Here is an 18,765-nt window from a genome sequence, read left to right on the forward strand (position 1 = left end):
GAAAGACAAAAAAGCAAACAATTGTCTCCAATCTACGAAACTAGTTTGTTAATTGTATACCCTGTCAAATTATTGTACACGAACGATTAATTCATGGGGACATAGTTTCAAGTAAATCGTTATCCGGTCTTTTGCTTGTGTCACGATTTCCGAAATATCCACAACTCGCGGGGGGGGGGGGGGGGGGGGGTCCCTGTGTCGATCAACTTATTCATTATATAATAGTAGGTTGCCTATGATTATATTCGTATTTTTATGTTGTGAGCATTAAACTGTTAGTTGTAATGAAGATTTTGCCGATCTCGTGCGATTCAACATGGCCGATGTGCAGTGACAACACGTGTATGGACGGTCGGTCGAGTAGTCTGCAACGGACCATGAAAAACGCCCAGCGTTTTTTCGGCCTTTTTTTTTAGTTTTTTAAAAATATTTTAGATATTTCATTCACTCCTGGCGCCTAAAAGAGTCTAATTTATATTTTACCGCAGTCATTGACTCCTATTGTGAATAGCCCGAATGGGTAAGCTTCGTTTCGACAATGAGCTGTTATTTCTGCGAACAATGTTAAATTATTCTTTGAATGCTCAGTTTATATTTTGAAAACAACTAATTTTTTGATTAAAAAAAAAATCATGCCGTTTTCCCCGTCAAAATCAAAGCATAAAATTCTTGCCAGAACATCGGTAAATCTACTACCGCGTTGCGTTCACCACGAGGTCACTGAACCGTCATTAACATATTTAAATGAGCCACGTGTAAATGAGAACATGGCGGATATCGTATCGCTTCGAACATTTACATTCGACCGAAATCATTCGTTTACGATGAAACTAAGTTGAACATTACTTCCAATTTATAAAAATTCAACGAATTAAATTTTTGTGCGTTATTATAATCATTACTGAATAATAATCAACAATTGTAATACTTCGAAAACAAGTAAGTTATTCACTTGCGAAACACAGAATGACCAGATTGTGCTACCGTGATCATTCGCTACCGGTACTAACCACTAAGCAATGTATTCTTGTTTGTATTTATTCGAAACTTCTTTTAGAACATACTATACTTTTCGTTATCAACAAGATTATAAAAAAAATAATGCATGTTACAGTATGTGAATTTTTTGGGGGGGATTCAATTCCAACATTTCGCGATGCCTATGAACCAAAGGCCTTTCACTCTTCTCTGAGTGTGACACCTAAACCAGAGGTTTTATTGTGTATAAACTGGCACTAAATGAAAAGGCTGTTGAACCTTATTCAAATTTATAAGTACATTTTATTATGCATTTCATTATGAAAACTGACTAAATTAAATGTGATCTTATTTTTAATTATGATTATGATTTATATCGGTAATGACGTTTTCATCCAATATTAATTGTGAAATTGTTAAAATGTCTACCTACACATTTATTGTTTTTGTTTCTGTTGGCCTGAAATAGACATTTGTGAAAAAAAAAAAATTAGAAAAATCATGCTTGATTAAAATTCAAAAAAAAAAGATGTAGTCATGTAGCCCCTTCCTGTTATCTGTTTTCAACTTCTTCCAAAGTAAAACTGGCGAAGCCTTGTAATTGCCATACAATCATCAACTGTGGGAAAACTTGTATGTTATTGAAAATCTTTATTTTGTTGTCTGTGAATTAATATAATATTTGAAATGGCGTAATGGTGCAAAATATTCTCAAACAATCAGTCTTCTGATGACACTACACTGCACATTTATGCACAGTCAGTATCCCAATGCGCGATCACAGCTTACTAAGTGATGATGGTGGAAGAAATGGAAAACTGAATACAAAAATCCAGTAATATCTCAAACGAATTTCCGTCTGCTGTGAATGCATGTTTTGTTGCATCAAATAAATAACCCAATTTTATGATAGAAGCTTGCAATCTTGTGCCATACAGGGTCAATTGATTGAGTAATAACAAATGTGATTTTATTTATTAGGTCATTGAATGTATCCAAAAACATGGTACCAATGATTTGAAATTTCAGGAGTGCTTTTCAGTTACTAGAATTCATACTAAAAAAATAGTTTCTGTTTTTCTTCTAATAATTCGGCCACTTTCAAAAACAAATATTTTTCCATGGTCGAAATGCAAGAAGAATACAAAACTACTGTGATTTCATAGCGATACCTGTAGGGCCATTGTCAATTAGTTCGCCTGATCAACACAGCGTTCTACATAGGACTGATATTGAATCAAAGAGAGTAAATCTTGTGATACTAATCTCTAGAACCAACTCAGATTGGTACATATGTCTTATGAACCCACATGTGTATATCTTTGACTATACTCATTTTAAACTTTTTTTTTTTTTACAGTGGTGCTGTGAACTGAATTTTTTCTTTGTTCCTACAACATGGAGTGTCAGGGACTTTATTGAAATGTTGTACACAAATTTCATAAAATCCTGAACATATCTAGAAGTCAAAATTAAATGGTTTACAGTATTTTATACCTATTAATAATAATTGAAATGCAATAATATCACTGCACTAAAAAGACTTCAAACAATTATTGTTACTTCTCCATTGAAGGTTATGAGCAGACCAACCTTTACTTGCTCTGAAAACATAGCTTTTACAATTGTTTAAATTAACAGATGTTGTTCTATGTACAATGAATACATTTTAAATAATAAACCTTACTGTGTTAATAACAAATTGTATTTGACAACATGAGAATGATTCTGATGCCCAGTGGTGATGTTGAAACAAACCCAGGTCCTGGTAATATACTAAAACCTGATTAACAAAGAAGTCATGTACATCAAGGTTCACTCAGATTTATGAATGCAGTTTCTTGAGCAAGTATACATGTATGACAAATAGTTTTGTTGCACTTGTGTACTCTGAGATTCTGAACATTGGTCAGTGGAAGTTTTTAGTTGTCAGTACAAAACTAGATCATCGGAAATCACTTTGTGATGAGTTGTAACCACAAAGAGTACATATTTATTCACCTGTTTGCAGATGTTCCTTGTACAACTTTATAATCAAATAACAGGGACTGTGACATTTCATGTCTTGTTTACTTGGTACACAGCTGCTATCATTTCAAACGAAGGTATTAATTTTGTAAGCTAACATCATGCATTACGCTATTATCCAAAAGAGAACTACCAATGTCAATTTTTTGCACCGTGGGTTTCTTTTTTAGTTCTGTGCTTGTGCTTTTGCTCATCGTCAAAAATAATTGTGGTTTATTTGAATGACCTACACATTGTAGTCATTGTACAATGTTCGCCACAATGTGTCTTGTCACCTAGGCAATACTTATGTTATGCAATGTGGAAAAAGACGCCCTCAAATTAAAAGAAAAGAAAAAAACTTTGTGATACAGCTGTGTGGCTCAGGCATATCTAAAGACTAAACATGAATTACTCAGATATAAACAGGGACTATCACTTTGAAAATGACTTGTTACCAGGCATCGCAAATCCTCCAATGACATTGATCAGTGAAGGTGTTCCTGGTATTGGTTGATTGTCTATTGTCATTGACACTTTATATTCTCCATATATTTCTCCATGTACCATCACTGTGTGTGTTCCATCATTGTTATCTTGTACTTTGATATCTTCATAGGATCCATCAGGTTTTGTTACTCTAGCCTTAACCACCTGGCGTGGAATGACTTGTTTTCCTTGATTATCTCTGGTTGTTACCATTAAAGTAGCAGTGTCACCTTTGATCAGTTGTTTTGGGATATTATCAACACTACAGTTTTGATGACATGCGTTTGTTGCCAGCATTCCTATAGCATCTTTCCCTGGATGAGCTTTGAACTCTACTAAATCAGGAACAATTTCTGGTTTAGTTTCTATGGTGATCAACTCATCCATTCTTTGTTGGTAAACTTGTTTGGCGCTCAAGATCTGTCCAGGATTCCCATGTTGCACCAGTGTCTCTAGGTAGCTGCAAGTACTGACTATGTTTCCATGTTTCATCTCTAGTTCATCAACTTTGATTTCCATATTCTTCACTCTAGCCGTGTATTCTGTCTTCAACTCTTCTACTAATTTCTTTTTCTTTTGCTCAACTACTTCCATATGTCTTCTCAGATCTGCCAAGATTTCATCCGTTTTCTTGTTTATCTTTTCTTCTTCTTCTTTACAGCAAGCATTCAGTTTTTCACAGGCTGCCTTGGCTGACATTTTACTTGTCTCAGCTTCATCTGCTTTCACTTTTAACTTTCTGACCTTCCCCTTTAATTCGTCAGAATACTCATCTGCCACCTCCTTTATACATCTATTTGAGTGTTTAGGAATTTTATGATCTATGATTGTACACTCTATACATATAGGTGTCTGACAGGTGTCACAGTAGTATTTCAACTGGTTTTCTATGTGGACATCGCAGTATTGTAGCGGCTGTACAGCAAATGGTTTCTTCTTGTTTACCTCGTGATATTCTTTCACTGATAGAATTTTATGAGATCTTGCCACCTTAGATTTATTATGTACTTTAATACAAGTTGTACAGTAATACTGTTCGCATTCAACGCAGATGGAGGAAACTTCATTTTTGTCACAAAATTCACACTTTTGAGGGCTGACAGCTTCCGGTTTCTCAGGTACTTTGTCTAGAAGTGAGCTCATGAAGAAATTAGACTGCAGATCCCTGACGGGTACCCCTACTGACCTGTTACAGGTTGGACACATCAAAGTATTGGGTGCTCGTTTCTCAGCTAGCTGCACTAGACACTTCTTACAAAATGTATGTTGACATGGTAGTATCTTTGGATCTGAATACCGCTCTAGACATATAGCACAAGACAGGAAGTCTTCATTAAGCTCCTCCAAGACAGCACTAGGACCTCCTGCATCAGAGGCTGCTGTACCCATGTCTGTAATATATAATGTAACGCAAGTTATATTAATCTGATTTCATGTAATCTGAATTGAGATCTTATTTATTTCATATTTTGCATCAAATTATGTTTGTTTGTCTGTTTGTGGAAGCAGATTGTAGTTGTACGTTTTTACATCAAAAAATTTTAAATGTACATTGCATTTCTATAATGTTAGGAGAATCACAAATGATGATTATTGGTAAAACTCAACAGTAAGAATAAGTAACACTACAAAAAAAAATCATCATTTTATTGTGATTATGGTCTAGATGCATGAGTTCATGAGTGCTCAGAGCCCTAAAATATTTTGTTGTTTTCTATTAGTTTTGAATTTACCCTTTTTCCTATACTTTACATTCAACTCGTCAAAAATCAGTCAAAATAAATTCCATACAAAACGTCTTTTCAACGAAAATTAATTCCAGCTAAAATAAAGTATTTTACAGTATATTGTTTCTTGATTTGTGCAGACCTTGAAACCTTGAAAATGAATCTCACATACATTGTCCATATTTTATATTCCCGTTATTTATACTTGATGATAACCCAACATAAAGTCGGACTTTGTACTGCCCTTTGCTATGCGTCGTACAGTTGGCATGCACAGTATGGTTGATGTATAGTTAACACCCACCCAATCATTGCGTTTTATAGTTTCTGCTGAAAACTCCTAGACCTACACCTTGTCCTGTGTCATTATAAATACTGCTTATAAGGATTATGTCCCCTTAACTTACCTGTGTTTTCGCTTACACGTTTTCGTATCAGTCAACGACAGACAGTGCCGCTTGTATTGTGCATGTAGCTATACAGGTGTAAGGCGAGGTTAATTTGTTTCCTGTTTTTCCTTGACCTTTGACATGTACTTATTACTGCTTGATAAAGTACACACTTCTCTTGGTACAGTGTAAATAGTCACATGCTAAGGGGTTCACCATTACATACTCCAGGAGAATGGAACTTAATTAGGCAATACTGTTTGTTTTTTCCATGATCTTAGTTTTTGACTCCCATGTGCGAAGCACAAAATGGGAGTCTTTGCAGTTAGTGTGTCTGTATGTGTATGTGTGTGTGTATGTGTGTGTGTGTGTATGTGTGTATGTGTGTATGTGTGTCCGACTGTTCCACTGCTATCTCAAGAACCATACATCGGTTTTTGATGAAACTTGGTGCATAGATGCTCTGGGCCAATGCGCAGATTTGATTAGGTTTTGGTAAAAATCCATGCTCGTTAATTACCTAATTTGCATGATAATTAGCTAATTTTTAGCTGTTCTATGACTGTTCCACTGATATCTAAAGAACCACTCATTGGATTTTGATGAAACTTGGTACATAGATGCTCTGAACATATGCGCAGATTTGATTAATTTTTGGTAAAAATCCGTGCATATTAATTACCTAATTTGCATGATAATTAGCTATTTTTTAGTGGTTCCATGACTGTTCCACTGATATCTAAACAACCACTCATTGGATTTTGATGAAACTTGGTACATAGATGCTCTGAACTAATGCTAGGTTTTGATTAGTTTTTGGTAATAATCCGTGGATACTAATTACCTAATTTGCATAATGATTAGTCAATTTTCGGTTTTTCCACTGATATCTCAAGTACTAATCATCACATTTCAATGAAACTTGGTACATAGATGTCATACGACACTGCACAGACCTGATAGTTTTTATGGTAATATCAGTACATATTAATTACCTAATTTGCATAATTAATTAATTTTCAGCATTTGATATAAGTAGTTAGCATTACATTTCAATGAAACTTGGTACTTACATACTCGAGGACTATGCAGAGATTGATTGTTTTCGATAAATATTTGTGCATATTAATCACCTAATTTGCATAATCAGTTAATTTTCAGCTTTTCCACAGGTATCTCAAGTACTAATCATCACATTTCAATGAAACTTGGTACATAGATCCTTTAGGACTATGCAGAGACCTGATTAGTTTTAGGGTAAATAATTGTGCATATTAATTACCTAATTTGCATAATTAATTTTCAGCTTTTCTACTGATATCTAAAGTACTAATCATCACATTTCAATGAATCTAGAATTATGCAGACCCAATTAGTTTCCGGTAAATATTTGTGCATATTAATCACCTAATTTGCATAATTAACCAACTTTCACACTGATATCTCAGGTACTATACATCACATATCAATGAATGTACATGGATGCTGTAGGACAATAGACAGACCTGAATAATTGTGGGTTAAAATCTGTACATATTAATTACCTAATTTGCATAATTAACCAATTTTAAGCTTTCACACTGATATCTAAAGTACCGTAAAAACTCCAAAATTTCGACCGGTTTTAAATAATTGGTGTTAGATATGTGACGTGTTTTTAGAGTCAAAATTAAGGTGCATTTTCGGACGGTCGAATTTTTCAGAATAGAAATCAGCAAATGAAAAAATGGGGATGATAGACAGTGTGCTTCATTAGTTTTTAAAAAATGCAATGTCCGTCAATTGACGTAAACTTCCTCATGTTTCACGGTAAAAGCAAAGGTCGTGGCCGAGTTGTAACTTAAAATCTAAACAAAGTCATCAATCAGTGAGTATTATGATAAGCAAAACAAAACATCAAGACGCGGAGAAGAGGTCAGCACAAAACTAATAGGTCAAAAGACAAAGCTGTCTCGCACTACCTAGAAAAACTTGCGAATGTTCGAAGTACAGGTACCCATTGGACAAAAGATGCATGGAAGTTTAGCAAACTATCTCCCCGACCCAGTGCAATGTATCCGGTTAGAATCAAAGCTCACGTGTCCCTTATTTGAGGGACCAAATTCTGCCGTAAATTCGCCCTTGGATTAAAAAATAAAATGGGATTTAAGAAAATAAAATGGGACTTTTAAGGTGTATTTTGGCGTAATTTTTCGGACATTTCAATTAATCCTGCCGGCTAAAATAGAGTTTTACCGTAGTCATTGACGTTTGTCTATTCAAGAGTACACGTGTATGATTTTTATCGTGACTAGCGTGAGCGGGTAAGCTTCCTTTCGAGAATGAGCTGTTATCACTGTGAACAATGTTAAATTATTCTTCAGATGACCAGTTTATTTTTTAAAAACAACTAATTTTTTTATTTAAAAAAAATCATGCCGTTTTCGCATCAAAATCCAAGCCAAAATATCGTACTACAACATCAATCTCTTCCGCATTGCGTTCAATAACATTAACATATTTAAATAAGCTATGGTAATTTGAACACGTTGGCATCATCCAGCTTTTTGATTGGTTAATTAGCGATTTGACCTAAGAGAACATGGCGGATATCCTACAGCATCAAACGTTTATACGAGACCGGAATCATTCGCTTACGATGAAACTAAGTTGACTTTTATTTGTATTTCATAACCATTCAACAAATTTATTTTGTGTACATTATTATAATCACTACTGAGTACAGTAATAGTCAACAATTCAGAAACGCAGCATGCCGAGATTTTTGTGTTCGTTTTTATTTGAAACTTCGTTTATTTAGAATATATTTTCGTTACCAATAAAATAAAAATCTCTCAGTCAATCAGAAACCCGGATTCATGCCTTCGAGGAAGGTCCCGTTTGAACGCTCACACCATTTTTTTTTTTCGTTTGGGGGAAAACTAAAACTGGTCGAAATTTTCGAATAAGAATGAGTCGGCAATTTTTAGTGGAGTCGAAAATTTGGAGGTAAATAAAACACCGAAACCCGGCAAATAAATAGGCGGACGAATTTTTAGAGGGGTCGAAATTTTGGAGTTTTCACCGTACTAATTATTCCATTTCAATGAAACTTAGTACAAAGATGCTCTAGGACAATGTACAAACCTAATTAGTTTGGGGTAAAAATCTGTTCATATTAATTCCCTAATAAGCATAATAATTCATAATTTTTTGGTTCTAATCACATTTCAATTAAACTTGGAGACATAGATTTTCTGTTACATTGCGCAGACCTCATTAGTTTTACACTCAAATCTGGTCATATTAATTTTCTGATTTGCATAATTAGTTTTCAGCTAAGTAATTTCGAATTATATTTAATGTGTCTCCAATACTCTCAGCACATGGGAGTTCTTTCTAAGCTTTCTTTGATTACCTATTTTTTTTTTCCTCTGCTGTTGACAAAGTGGAGCTATTCATATTACTTCGAGAAATATTACTCTTACATTGCTCGTATTTTCCCAAGCGAAACAAATAAAAATATTAAGGAATAATATGTATTTGCACAGGTATTAAAGTCAGGCGTTAAGGGTCAAAACCATTTTATTCCATATCACCCCCTCACCATGCATACCCATATTTTTGAAATGCGTACCAAAATCAAATATACAAAGGAATCAATTACAACATGGAGTGTCAGGGACTTTATTGAAATGTTGTACACAAATTTCATAAAATCCTGAACATATCTAGAAGTCAAAATTAAATGGTTTACAGTATTTTATACCCATTAATAATAATTGAAATGCAATAATATCACTGCACTAAAAAGACTTCAAACAATTATTGTTACTTCTCCATTGAAGGTTATGAGCAGACCAACCTTTACTTGCTCTGAAAACATAGCTTTTACAATTGTTTAAATTAACAGATGTTGTTCTATGTACAATGAATACATTTTAAATAATAAACCTTACTGTGTTAATAACAAATTGTATTTGACAACATGAGAATGATTCTGATGCCCAGTGGTGATGTTGAAACAAACCCAGGTCCTGGTAATATACTAAAACCTGATTAACAAAGAAGTCATGTACATCAAGGTTCACTCAGATTTATGAATGCAGTTTCTTGAGCAAGTATACATGTATGACAAATAGTTTTGTTGCACTTGTGTACTCTGAGATTCTGAACATTGGTCAGTGGAAGTTTTTAGTTGTCAGTACAAAACTAGATCATCGGAAATCACTTTGTGATGAGTTGTAACCACAAAGAGTACATATTTATTCACCTGTTTGCAGATGTTCCTTGTACAACTTTATAATCAAATAACAGGGACTGTGACATTTCATGTCTTGTTTACTTGGTACACAGCTGCTATCATTTCAAACGAAGGTATTAAGTTTGTAAGCTAACATCATGCATTACGCTATTATCCAAAAGAGAACTACCAATGTCAATTTTTTGCACCGTGGGTTTCTTTTTTAGTTCTGTGCTTGTGCTTTTGTCATCGTCAAAAATAATTGTGGTTTATTTGAATGACCTACACATTGTAGTCATCGTACAATGTTCGCCACAATGTGTCTTGTCACCTAGGCAATACTTATGTTATGCAATGTGGAAAAAGACGCCCTCAAATTAAAAGAAAAGAAAAAAACTTTGTGATACAGCTGTGTGGCTCAGGCATATCTAAAGACTAAACATGAATTACTCAGATATAAACAGGGACTATCACTTTGAAAATGACTTGTTACCAGGCATCGCAAATCCTTCAATGACATTGATCAGTGAAGGTGTTCCTGGTATTGGTTGATTGTCTATTGTCATTGACACTTTATATTCTCCATATATTTCTCCATGTACCATCACTGTGTGTGTTCCATCATTGTTATCTTGTACTTTGATATCTTCATAGGATCCATCAGGTTTTGTTACTCTAGCCTTAACCACCTGGCGTGGAATGACTTGTTTTCCTTGATTATCTCTGGTTGTTACCATTAAAGTAGCAGTGTCACCTTTGATCAGTTGTTTTGGGATATTATCAACACTACAGTTTTGATGACATGCGTTTGTTGCCAGCATTCCTATAGCATCTTTCCCTGGATGAGCTTTGAACTCTACTAAATCAGGAACAATTTCTGGTTTAGTTTCTATGGTGATCAACTCATCCATTCTTTGTTGGTAAACTTGTTTGGCGCTCAAGATCTGTCCAGGATTCCCATGTTGCACCAGTGTCTCTAGGTAGCTGCAAGTACTGACTATGTTTCCATGTTTCATCTCTAGTTCATCAACTTTGATTTCCATATTCTTCACTCTAGCCGTGTATTCTGTCTTCAACTCTTCTACTAATTTCTTTTTCTTTTGCTCAACTACTTCCATATGTCTTCTCAGATCTGCCAAGATTTCATCCGTTTTCTTGTTTATCTTTTCTTCTTCTTCTTTACAGCAAGCATTCAGTTTTTCACAGGCTGCCTTGGCTGACATTTTACTTGTCTCAGCTTCATCTGCTTTCACTTTTAACTTTCTGACCTTCCCCTTTAATTCGTCAGAATACTCATCTGCCACCTCCTTTATACATCTATTTGAGTGTTTAGGAATTTTATGATCTATGATTGTACACTCTATACATATAGGTGTCTGACAGGTGTCACAGTAGTATTTCAACTGGTTTTCTATGTGGACATCGCAGTATTGTAGCGGCTGTACAGCAAATGGTTTCTTCTTGTTTACCTCGTGATATTCTTTCACTGATAGAATTTTATGAGATCTTGCCACCTTAGATTTATTATGTACTTTAATACAAGTTGTACAGTAATACTGTTCGCATTCAACGCAGATGGAGGAAACTTCATTTTTGTCACAAAATTCACACTTTTGAGGGCTGACAGCTTCCGGTTTCTCAGGTACTTTGTCTAGAAGTGAGCTCATGAAGAAATTAGACTGCAGATCCCTGACGGGTACCCCTACTGACCTGTTACAGGTTGGACACATCAAAGTATTGGGTGCTCGTTTCTCAGCTAGCTGCACTAGACACTTCTTACAAAATGTATGTTGACATGGTAGTATCTTTGGATCTGAATACCGCTCTAGACATATAGCACAAGACAGGAAGTCTTCATTAAGCTCCTCCAAGACAGCACTAGGACCTCCTGCATCAGAGGCTGCTGTACCCATGTCTGTAATATATAATGTAACGCAAGTTATATTAATCTGATTTCATGTAATCTGAATTGAGATCTTATTTATTTCATATTTTGCATCAAATTATGTTTGTTTGTCTGTTTGTGGAAGCAGATTGTAGTTGTACGTTTTTACATCAAAAAATTTTAAATGTACATTGCATTTCTATAATGTTAGGAGAATCACAAATGATGATTATTGGTAAAACTCAACAGTAAGAATAAGTAACACTACAAAAAAAAATCATCATTTTATTGTGATTATGGTCTAGATGCATGAGTTCATGAGTGCTCAGAGCCCTAAAATATTTTGTTGTTTTCTATTAGTTTTGAATTTACCCTTTTTCCTATACTTTACATTCAACTCGTCAAAAATCAGTCAAAATAAATTCCATACAAAACGTCTTTTCAACGAAAATTAATTCCAGCTAAAATAAAGTATTTTACAGTATATTGTTTCTTGATTTGTGCAGACCTTGAAACCTTGAAAATGAATCGCACATACATTGTCCATATTTTATATTCCCGTTATTTATACTTGATGATAACCCAACATAAAGTCGGACTTTGTACTGCCCTTTGCTATGCGTCGTACAGTTGGCATGCACAGTATGGTTGATGTATAGTTAACACCCACCCAATCATTGCGTTTTATAGTTTCTGCTGAAAACTCCTAGACCTACACCTTGTCCTGTGTCATTATAAATACTGCTTATAAGGATTATGTCCCCTTAACTTACCTGTGTTTTCGCTTACACGTTTTCGTATCAGTCAACGACAGACAGTGCCGCTTGTATTGTGCATGTAGCTATACAGGTGTAAGGCGAGGTTAATTTGTTTCCTGTTTTTCCTTGACCTTTGACATGTACTTATTACTGCTTGATAAAGTACACACTTCTCTTGGTACAGTGTAAATAGTCACATGCTAAGGGGTTCACCATTACATACTCCAGGAGAATGGAACTTAATTAGGCAATACTGTTTGTTTTTTCCATGATCTTAGTTTTTGACTCCCATGTGCGAAGCACAAAATGGGAGTCTTTGCAGTTAGTGTGTCTGTATGTGTATGTGTGTGTGTATGTGTGTGTGTGTGTATGTGTGTATGTGTGTATGTGTGTCCGACTGTTCCACTGCTATCTCAAGAACCATACATCGGTTTTTGATGAAACTTGGTGCATAGATGCTCTGGGCCAATGCGCAGATTTGATTAGGTTTTGGTAAAAATCCATGCTCGTTAATTACCTAATTTGCATGATAATTAGCTAATTTTTAGCTGTTCTATGACTGTTCCACTGATATCTAAAGAACCACTCATTGGATTTTGATGAAACTTGGTACATAGATGCTCTGAACATATGCGCAGATTTGATTAATTTTTGGTAAAAATCCGTGCATATTAATTACCTAATTTGCATGATAATTAGCTATTTTTTAGTGGTTCCATGACTGTTCCACTGATATCTAAACAACCACTCATTGGATTTTGATGAAACTTGGTACATAGATGCTCTGAACTAATGCTAGGTTTTGATTAGTTTTTGGTAATAATCCGTGGATACTAATTACCTAATTTGCATAATGATTAGTCATTCGGTTTTTCCACTGATATCTCAAGTACTAATCATCACATTTCAATGAAACTTGGTACATAGATGTCATACGACACTGCACAGACCTGATAGTTTTTATGGTAATATCAGTACATATTAATTACCTAATTTGCATAATTAATTAATTTTCAGCATTTGATATAAGTAGTTAGCATTACATTTCAATGAAACTTGGTACTTACATACTCGAGGACTATGCAGAGATTGATTGTTTTCGATAAATATTTGTGCATATTAATCACCTAATTTGCATAATCAGTTAATTTTCAGCTTTTCCACAGGTATCTCAAGTACTAATCATCACATTTCAATGAAACTTGGTACATAGATCCTTTAGGACTATGCAGAGACCTGATTAGTTTTAGGGTAAATAATTGTGCATATTAATTACCTAATTTGCATAATTAATTTTCAGCTTTTCTACTGATATCTAAAGTACTAATCATCACATTTCAATGAATCTAGAATTATGCAGACCCAATTAGTTTCCGGTAAATATTTGTGCATATTAATCACCTAATTTGCATAATTAACCAACTTTCACACTGATATCTCAGGTACTATACATCACATATCAATGAATGTACATGGATGCTGTAGGACAATAGACAGACCTGAATAATTGTGGGTTAAAATCTGTACATATTAATTACCTAATTTGCATAATTAACCAATTTTAAGCTTTCACACTGATATCTAAAGTACCGTAAAAACTCCAAAATTTCGACCGGTTTTAAATAATTGGTGTTAGATATGTGACGTGTTTTTAGAGTCAAAATTAAGGTGCATTTTCGGACGGTCGAATTTTTCAGAATAGAAATCAGCAAATGAAAAAATGGGGATGATAGACAGTGTGCTTCATTAGTTTTTAAAAAATGCAATGTCCGTCAATTGACGTAAACTTCCTCATGTTTCACGGTAAAAGCAAAGGTCGTGGCCGAGTTGTAACTTAAAATCTAAACAAAGTCATCAATCAGTGAGTATTATGACAAGCAAAACAAAACATCAAGACGCGGAGAAGAGGTCAGCACAAAACTAATAGGTCAAAAGACAAAGCTGTCTCGCACTACCTAGAAAAACTTGCGAATGTTCGAAGTACAGGTACCCATTGGACAAAAGATGCATGGAAGTTTAGCAAACTATCTCCCCGACCCAGTGCAATGTATCCGGTTAGAATCAAAGCTCACGTGTCCCTTATTTGAGGGACCAAATTCTGCTGTAAATTCGCCCTTGGATTAAAAAATAAAATGGGATTTAAGAAAATAAAATGGGACTTTTAAGGTGTATTTTGGCGTAATTTTTCGGACATTTCAATTAATCCTGCCGGCTAAAATAGAGTTTTACCGTAGTCATTGACGTTTGTCTATTCAAGAGTACACGTGTATGATTTTTATCGTGACTAGCGTGAGCGGGTAAGCTTCCTTTCGAGAATGAGCTGTTATCACTGTGAACAATGTTAAATTATTCTTCAGATGACCAGTTTATTTTTTAAAAACAACTAATTTTTTTATTTAAAAAAAATCATGCCGTTTTCGCATCAAAATCCAAGCCAAAATATCGTACTACAACATCAATCTCTTCCGCATTGCGTTCAATAACATTAACATATTTAAATAAGCTATGGTAATTTGAACACGTTGGCATCATCCAGCTTTTTGATTGGTTAATTAGCGATTTGACCTATTTGACCTAAGAGAACATGGCGGATATCCTACAGCATCAAACGTTTATACGAGACCGGAATCATTCGCTTACGATGAAACTAAGTTGACTTTTATTTGTATTTCATAACCATTCAACAAATTTATTTTGTGTACATTATTATAATCACTACTGAGTACAGTAATAGTCAACAATTCAGAAACGCAGCATGCCGAGATTTTTGTGTTCGTTTTTATTTGAAACTTCGTTTATTTAGAATATATTTTCGTTACCAATAAAATAAAAATCTCTCAGTCAATCAGAAACCCGGATTCATGCCTTCGAGGAAGGTCCCGTTTGAACGCTCACACCATTTTTTTTTTTCGTTTGGGGGAAAACTAAAACTGGTCGAAATTTTCGAAAAAGAATGAGTCGGCAATTTTTAGTGGAGTCGAAAATTTGGAGGTAAATAAAACACCGAAACCCGGCAAATAAATAGGCGGACGAATTTTTAGAGGGGTCGAAATTTTGGAGTTTTCACGGTACTAATTATTCCATTTCAATGAAACTTAGTACAAAGATGCTCTAGGACAATGTACAAACCTAATTAGTTTGGGGTAAAAATCTGTTCATATTAATTCCCTAATAAGCATAATAATTCATAATTTTTTGGTTCTAATCACATTTCAATTAAACTTGGAGACATAGATTTTCTGTTACATTGCGCAGACCTCATTAGTTTTACACTCAAATCTGGTCATATTAATTTTCTGATTTGCATAATTAGTTTTCAGCTAAGTAATTTCGAATTATATTTAATGTGTCTCCAATACTCTCAGCACATGGGAGTTCTTTCTAAGCTTTCTTTGATTACCTATTTTTTTTTTCCTCTGCTGTTGACAAAGTGGAGCTATTCATATTACTTCGAGAAATATTACTCTTACATTGCTCGTATTTTCTCAAGCGAAACAAATAAAAATATTAAGGAATAATATGTATTTGCACAGGTATTAAAGTCAGGCGTTAAGGGTCAAAACCATTTTATTCCATATCACCCCCTCACCATGCATACCCATATTTTTGAAATGCGTACCAAAATCAAATATACAAAGGAATCAATTATTAGTATTATTCATTCCTCCTTCACCAATACAAATGAGTGTAACAAATCAATCAGTCAGAGTTTGTGAGGATCAGGAATTAACTGGTCTTACTTTTTATAGCCACAATCCATCAAGTGTTGTCACACTTGGGAAACATTCAAATATTACAGTGACTGAACGAGAGAGACTTAACATCTTTATTAAAATCCATTGATAAAAGTGTCTTCTCACCCAAATTTGTTTGCACTTTTTTCTTTTATTCTTCAATATTTCTGGAAATGAACCCTAATTTTGGAGCCAACAGACAAAATTTGATTCAATCTTCAGTTTTTACTAAAAAAATTGGGCTATTTTAGTCCCAATCTTCTGAAGGAAAGTGCAGACTATAAACTGGATTATTTTATGAATTTGTGATTAAAAGAGGGAACTGGGACATTGTGAACAAAAGTCAAATTTTAAAAAAATGTTTAGTAAGCCGCCTACTGTAAAATCTGTATTAGAAACCGCGGCTTCTATTAAAATGGTACAATCCAATAGAGGGGGTGCGGCTTCTATTAGAGCATCTACACATATGAGAAATGATGATTTTTTGGCTCCCAATTGTTTAAAAAGAATGGGTGCGACTTCTATTAGGGATGCGGCTTCTAATACAGATTTTACGGTACCATTCAGTTTTACAAGCAAATCGTTTTTTGGAAGCTCTTTTAGCAAACATACTGGTCTTCAACGTACATACATTGACGGGAAAGCCTAATCTCTGGGTTATTTGTACTTGCGTGGCACTAAATGTATTACATAATTCTCTTAGTATATTATCACTATTATTAACTTGAAGTTCGGTGATGATGCTAACCGGAGAGTCAAGTCGAGTCATAGTGACCAAAAAAGATTAATAGTCCCTTACAATGGTTTTAGGGGAGCATGTTGCTGTATCATGTTTCAGGTAGCAAACGGTGAAACGTTGGATTTCAAATGATTCTGGATCTGTCAAGTAAGTTGACTTGTTCTCTGTGTTCTGTTTATAGATGGCACGGCATGATGTGGTGAAGAGAATGTGGGAAATAATTAGAGAAAGAAAACTCATGGTAAGTGACAAAATTTGAATGCCAATGTACAATACTTTTTTGTCACCTTTCAAACAAATAAATTTGCATAATGTTTCTATAATTTTTCCTTATAATCAAGATCTGTATCTAATAAGAAATTAAGTACATTTAGTTCAAAATTAACAAAAAAATTATAAAAAAATACTTATAAATTTGCAAAATGTCCGCCTAGAATGTTGGTGGGGAAAAATATGGTGCTGAACAACTTAAATACTGTACCATTTTTTTTCTCAGTTTTTTCTGAACATCCAGGCGTTAATTTATGTCAGGCGTGAAAACTCTCAAAAAAATGACTCCTGAATAGTGTAACTAATATTTTTTTTAAAGTGGGTACAAATGTTAAAATAAAAGAATTATGTTCGTTGAAATTTTTGGTCATCATAAGTGTGCAAGCATCATGTATAGCTGGCTGGATCAAGTTTAATATTTCATCTACTTACTCTTTCACTTTTTAATCAGGATCCCAAGAATAAACAATTTATGCTTTGTGATGAACAACTCCTGAAAGTTTTTGGTGAGTATCTCTTCCAGATGAACACCATGAAGTTATTATTCATTATAAATCATCACTATCAAAATAAAATTTTTAGATGATGTCATGGCTTTTCATTATCACACAATAATGTAAACCTCTATGTGCGATTAAATTAATTTCAACAAAAAGTCCCCAAATTTAACTAAATTTGTTCAATTCTGATGGTGATTATTTATAACAACAATGAACATTTGGAATCATTAAGACAGCAAGTCACTGTGACTTTCGCAGAATTTTGTCTTTGTTGAATGCTCTCAATTTATTGAAATACAAAATTTGACTTTGCGGCGAAAATTAAACAGTTCATGGTATATACCATGGAGGTAGTTGTACGTTGAATTCCCATCATGCAACCCAATGTTGTCACACACACCAACACAAAAAAAAACGTTGCTCTGTAACCGCTTCGTTTTTGTTCTTAGGTAAAAAGAGAGTACGCACATTTGGTATGATGAAATATTTGAAGACACATATCAAAGACCCGATCTACCTAACGTCATGAAGATAAGACTTCGTCCAACACTTTCATAATAATACTGCCTTTATATATGTTTTTTATCGCACACAGACTTACCATATATTACTGATACAAATATGTATCAACATGAGGGTGAATATGACTGATCCGAACCGAAGTTAGTCAATACTGTCAGCTCATTGCGAAATGTTACCTAATAGTGGTATTCGTAAGATATTAGAGGGGGGATTCCTCGTATAATAATAATTCTCTCAACATTCATTTTATCGTCCAACATAACAAATAAATCTACATCATTTTTTTTCAAAATTGTTTTTTTTTAGAAAATGTTTTAGAAAAATAAAAATGTTGCATCCAAATTATAGAGAGTAAATGACATTCAAAATTTTAGTAAGTCAGCATTTTACATGAAATATTTGGTATTGGGTTTTAGCTTCTATGGAGAAAACTGGAATACAGCGGGCGTCATAAACAGTGGTTAGAAAGACTGCTAACTGAGTTGTGTGAAAAATTAAAATACCAGTTCACAGTATATGCATGCACTGTTGTTGTGTTTGACACT

The 18,765-nt window shown here is 34.2% G+C and overlaps 3 protein-coding genes across 4 annotated transcripts in view; 1 reads left to right on the forward strand and 2 right to left on the reverse strand.

The window, feature by feature from the left end:
* LOC100378479 (uncharacterized) overlaps positions 1-18,562 on the forward strand; it is a 35,223-nt gene extending 16,661 nt beyond the window's left edge. Inside the window, exons 8-10 of one of the 2 annotated variants that reach the window (XM_006819975.2) lie at positions 17,110-17,169; positions 17,650-17,704; positions 18,148-18,562. In XM_006819975.2, coding sequence (XP_006820038.2) covers positions 17,110-17,169; positions 17,650-17,704; positions 18,148-18,227 — 195 coding nt within the window. In that variant the 3' untranslated portion in view covers positions 18,228-18,562. Of the gene's footprint in view, positions 1-2,338; positions 2,440-17,109; positions 17,170-17,649; positions 17,705-18,147 lie in introns of those variants that run through there. The other variant, XM_078011672.2, reaches the window with a different exon arrangement.
* Positions 3,421-5,684, reverse strand: LOC144357539 (tripartite motif-containing protein 3-like). The gene is made up of 2 exons (XM_078011671.2): positions 5,609-5,684; positions 3,421-4,865 (listed from the first exon to the last, which is right to left on the reverse strand). Exon 2 carries the CDS (start codon positions 4,861-4,863, stop codon positions 3,421-3,423), a length of 1,443 nt encoding a protein of 480 aa, XP_077867797.2. The 5' UTR covers positions 4,864-4,865; positions 5,609-5,684.
* Positions 10,283-12,545, reverse strand: LOC146737849 (tripartite motif-containing protein 3-like). Its single transcript, XM_085504809.1, has 2 exons — positions 12,471-12,545; positions 10,283-11,727 (listed from the first exon to the last, which is right to left on the reverse strand). The coding sequence occupies exon 2, from the start codon at positions 11,723-11,725 to the stop codon at positions 10,283-10,285; it is 1,443 nt and encodes a 480-aa protein (XP_085360935.1). The 5' UTR covers positions 11,726-11,727; positions 12,471-12,545.
* Positions 18,563-18,765: the final 203 nt, after the last annotated feature.

This window comes from Saccoglossus kowalevskii, chromosome 10, assembly GCF_978046115.1.
Source record: "Saccoglossus kowalevskii chromosome 10, keSacKowa6.1, whole genome shotgun sequence".
Lineage (NCBI taxonomy): Eukaryota > Metazoa > Hemichordata > Enteropneusta > Harrimaniidae > Saccoglossus > Saccoglossus kowalevskii.

Coding starts and splice junctions, on each gene's coding strand:
- LOC144357539 (XM_078011671.2), bottom strand. CDS start 4,863: ATGGGTACAGCAGCCTCTGATGCAGGAGGTCCTAGTGCTGTCTTGGAG.
- LOC146737849 (XM_085504809.1), bottom strand. CDS start 11,725: ATGGGTACAGCAGCCTCTGATGCAGGAGGTCCTAGTGCTGTCTTGGAG.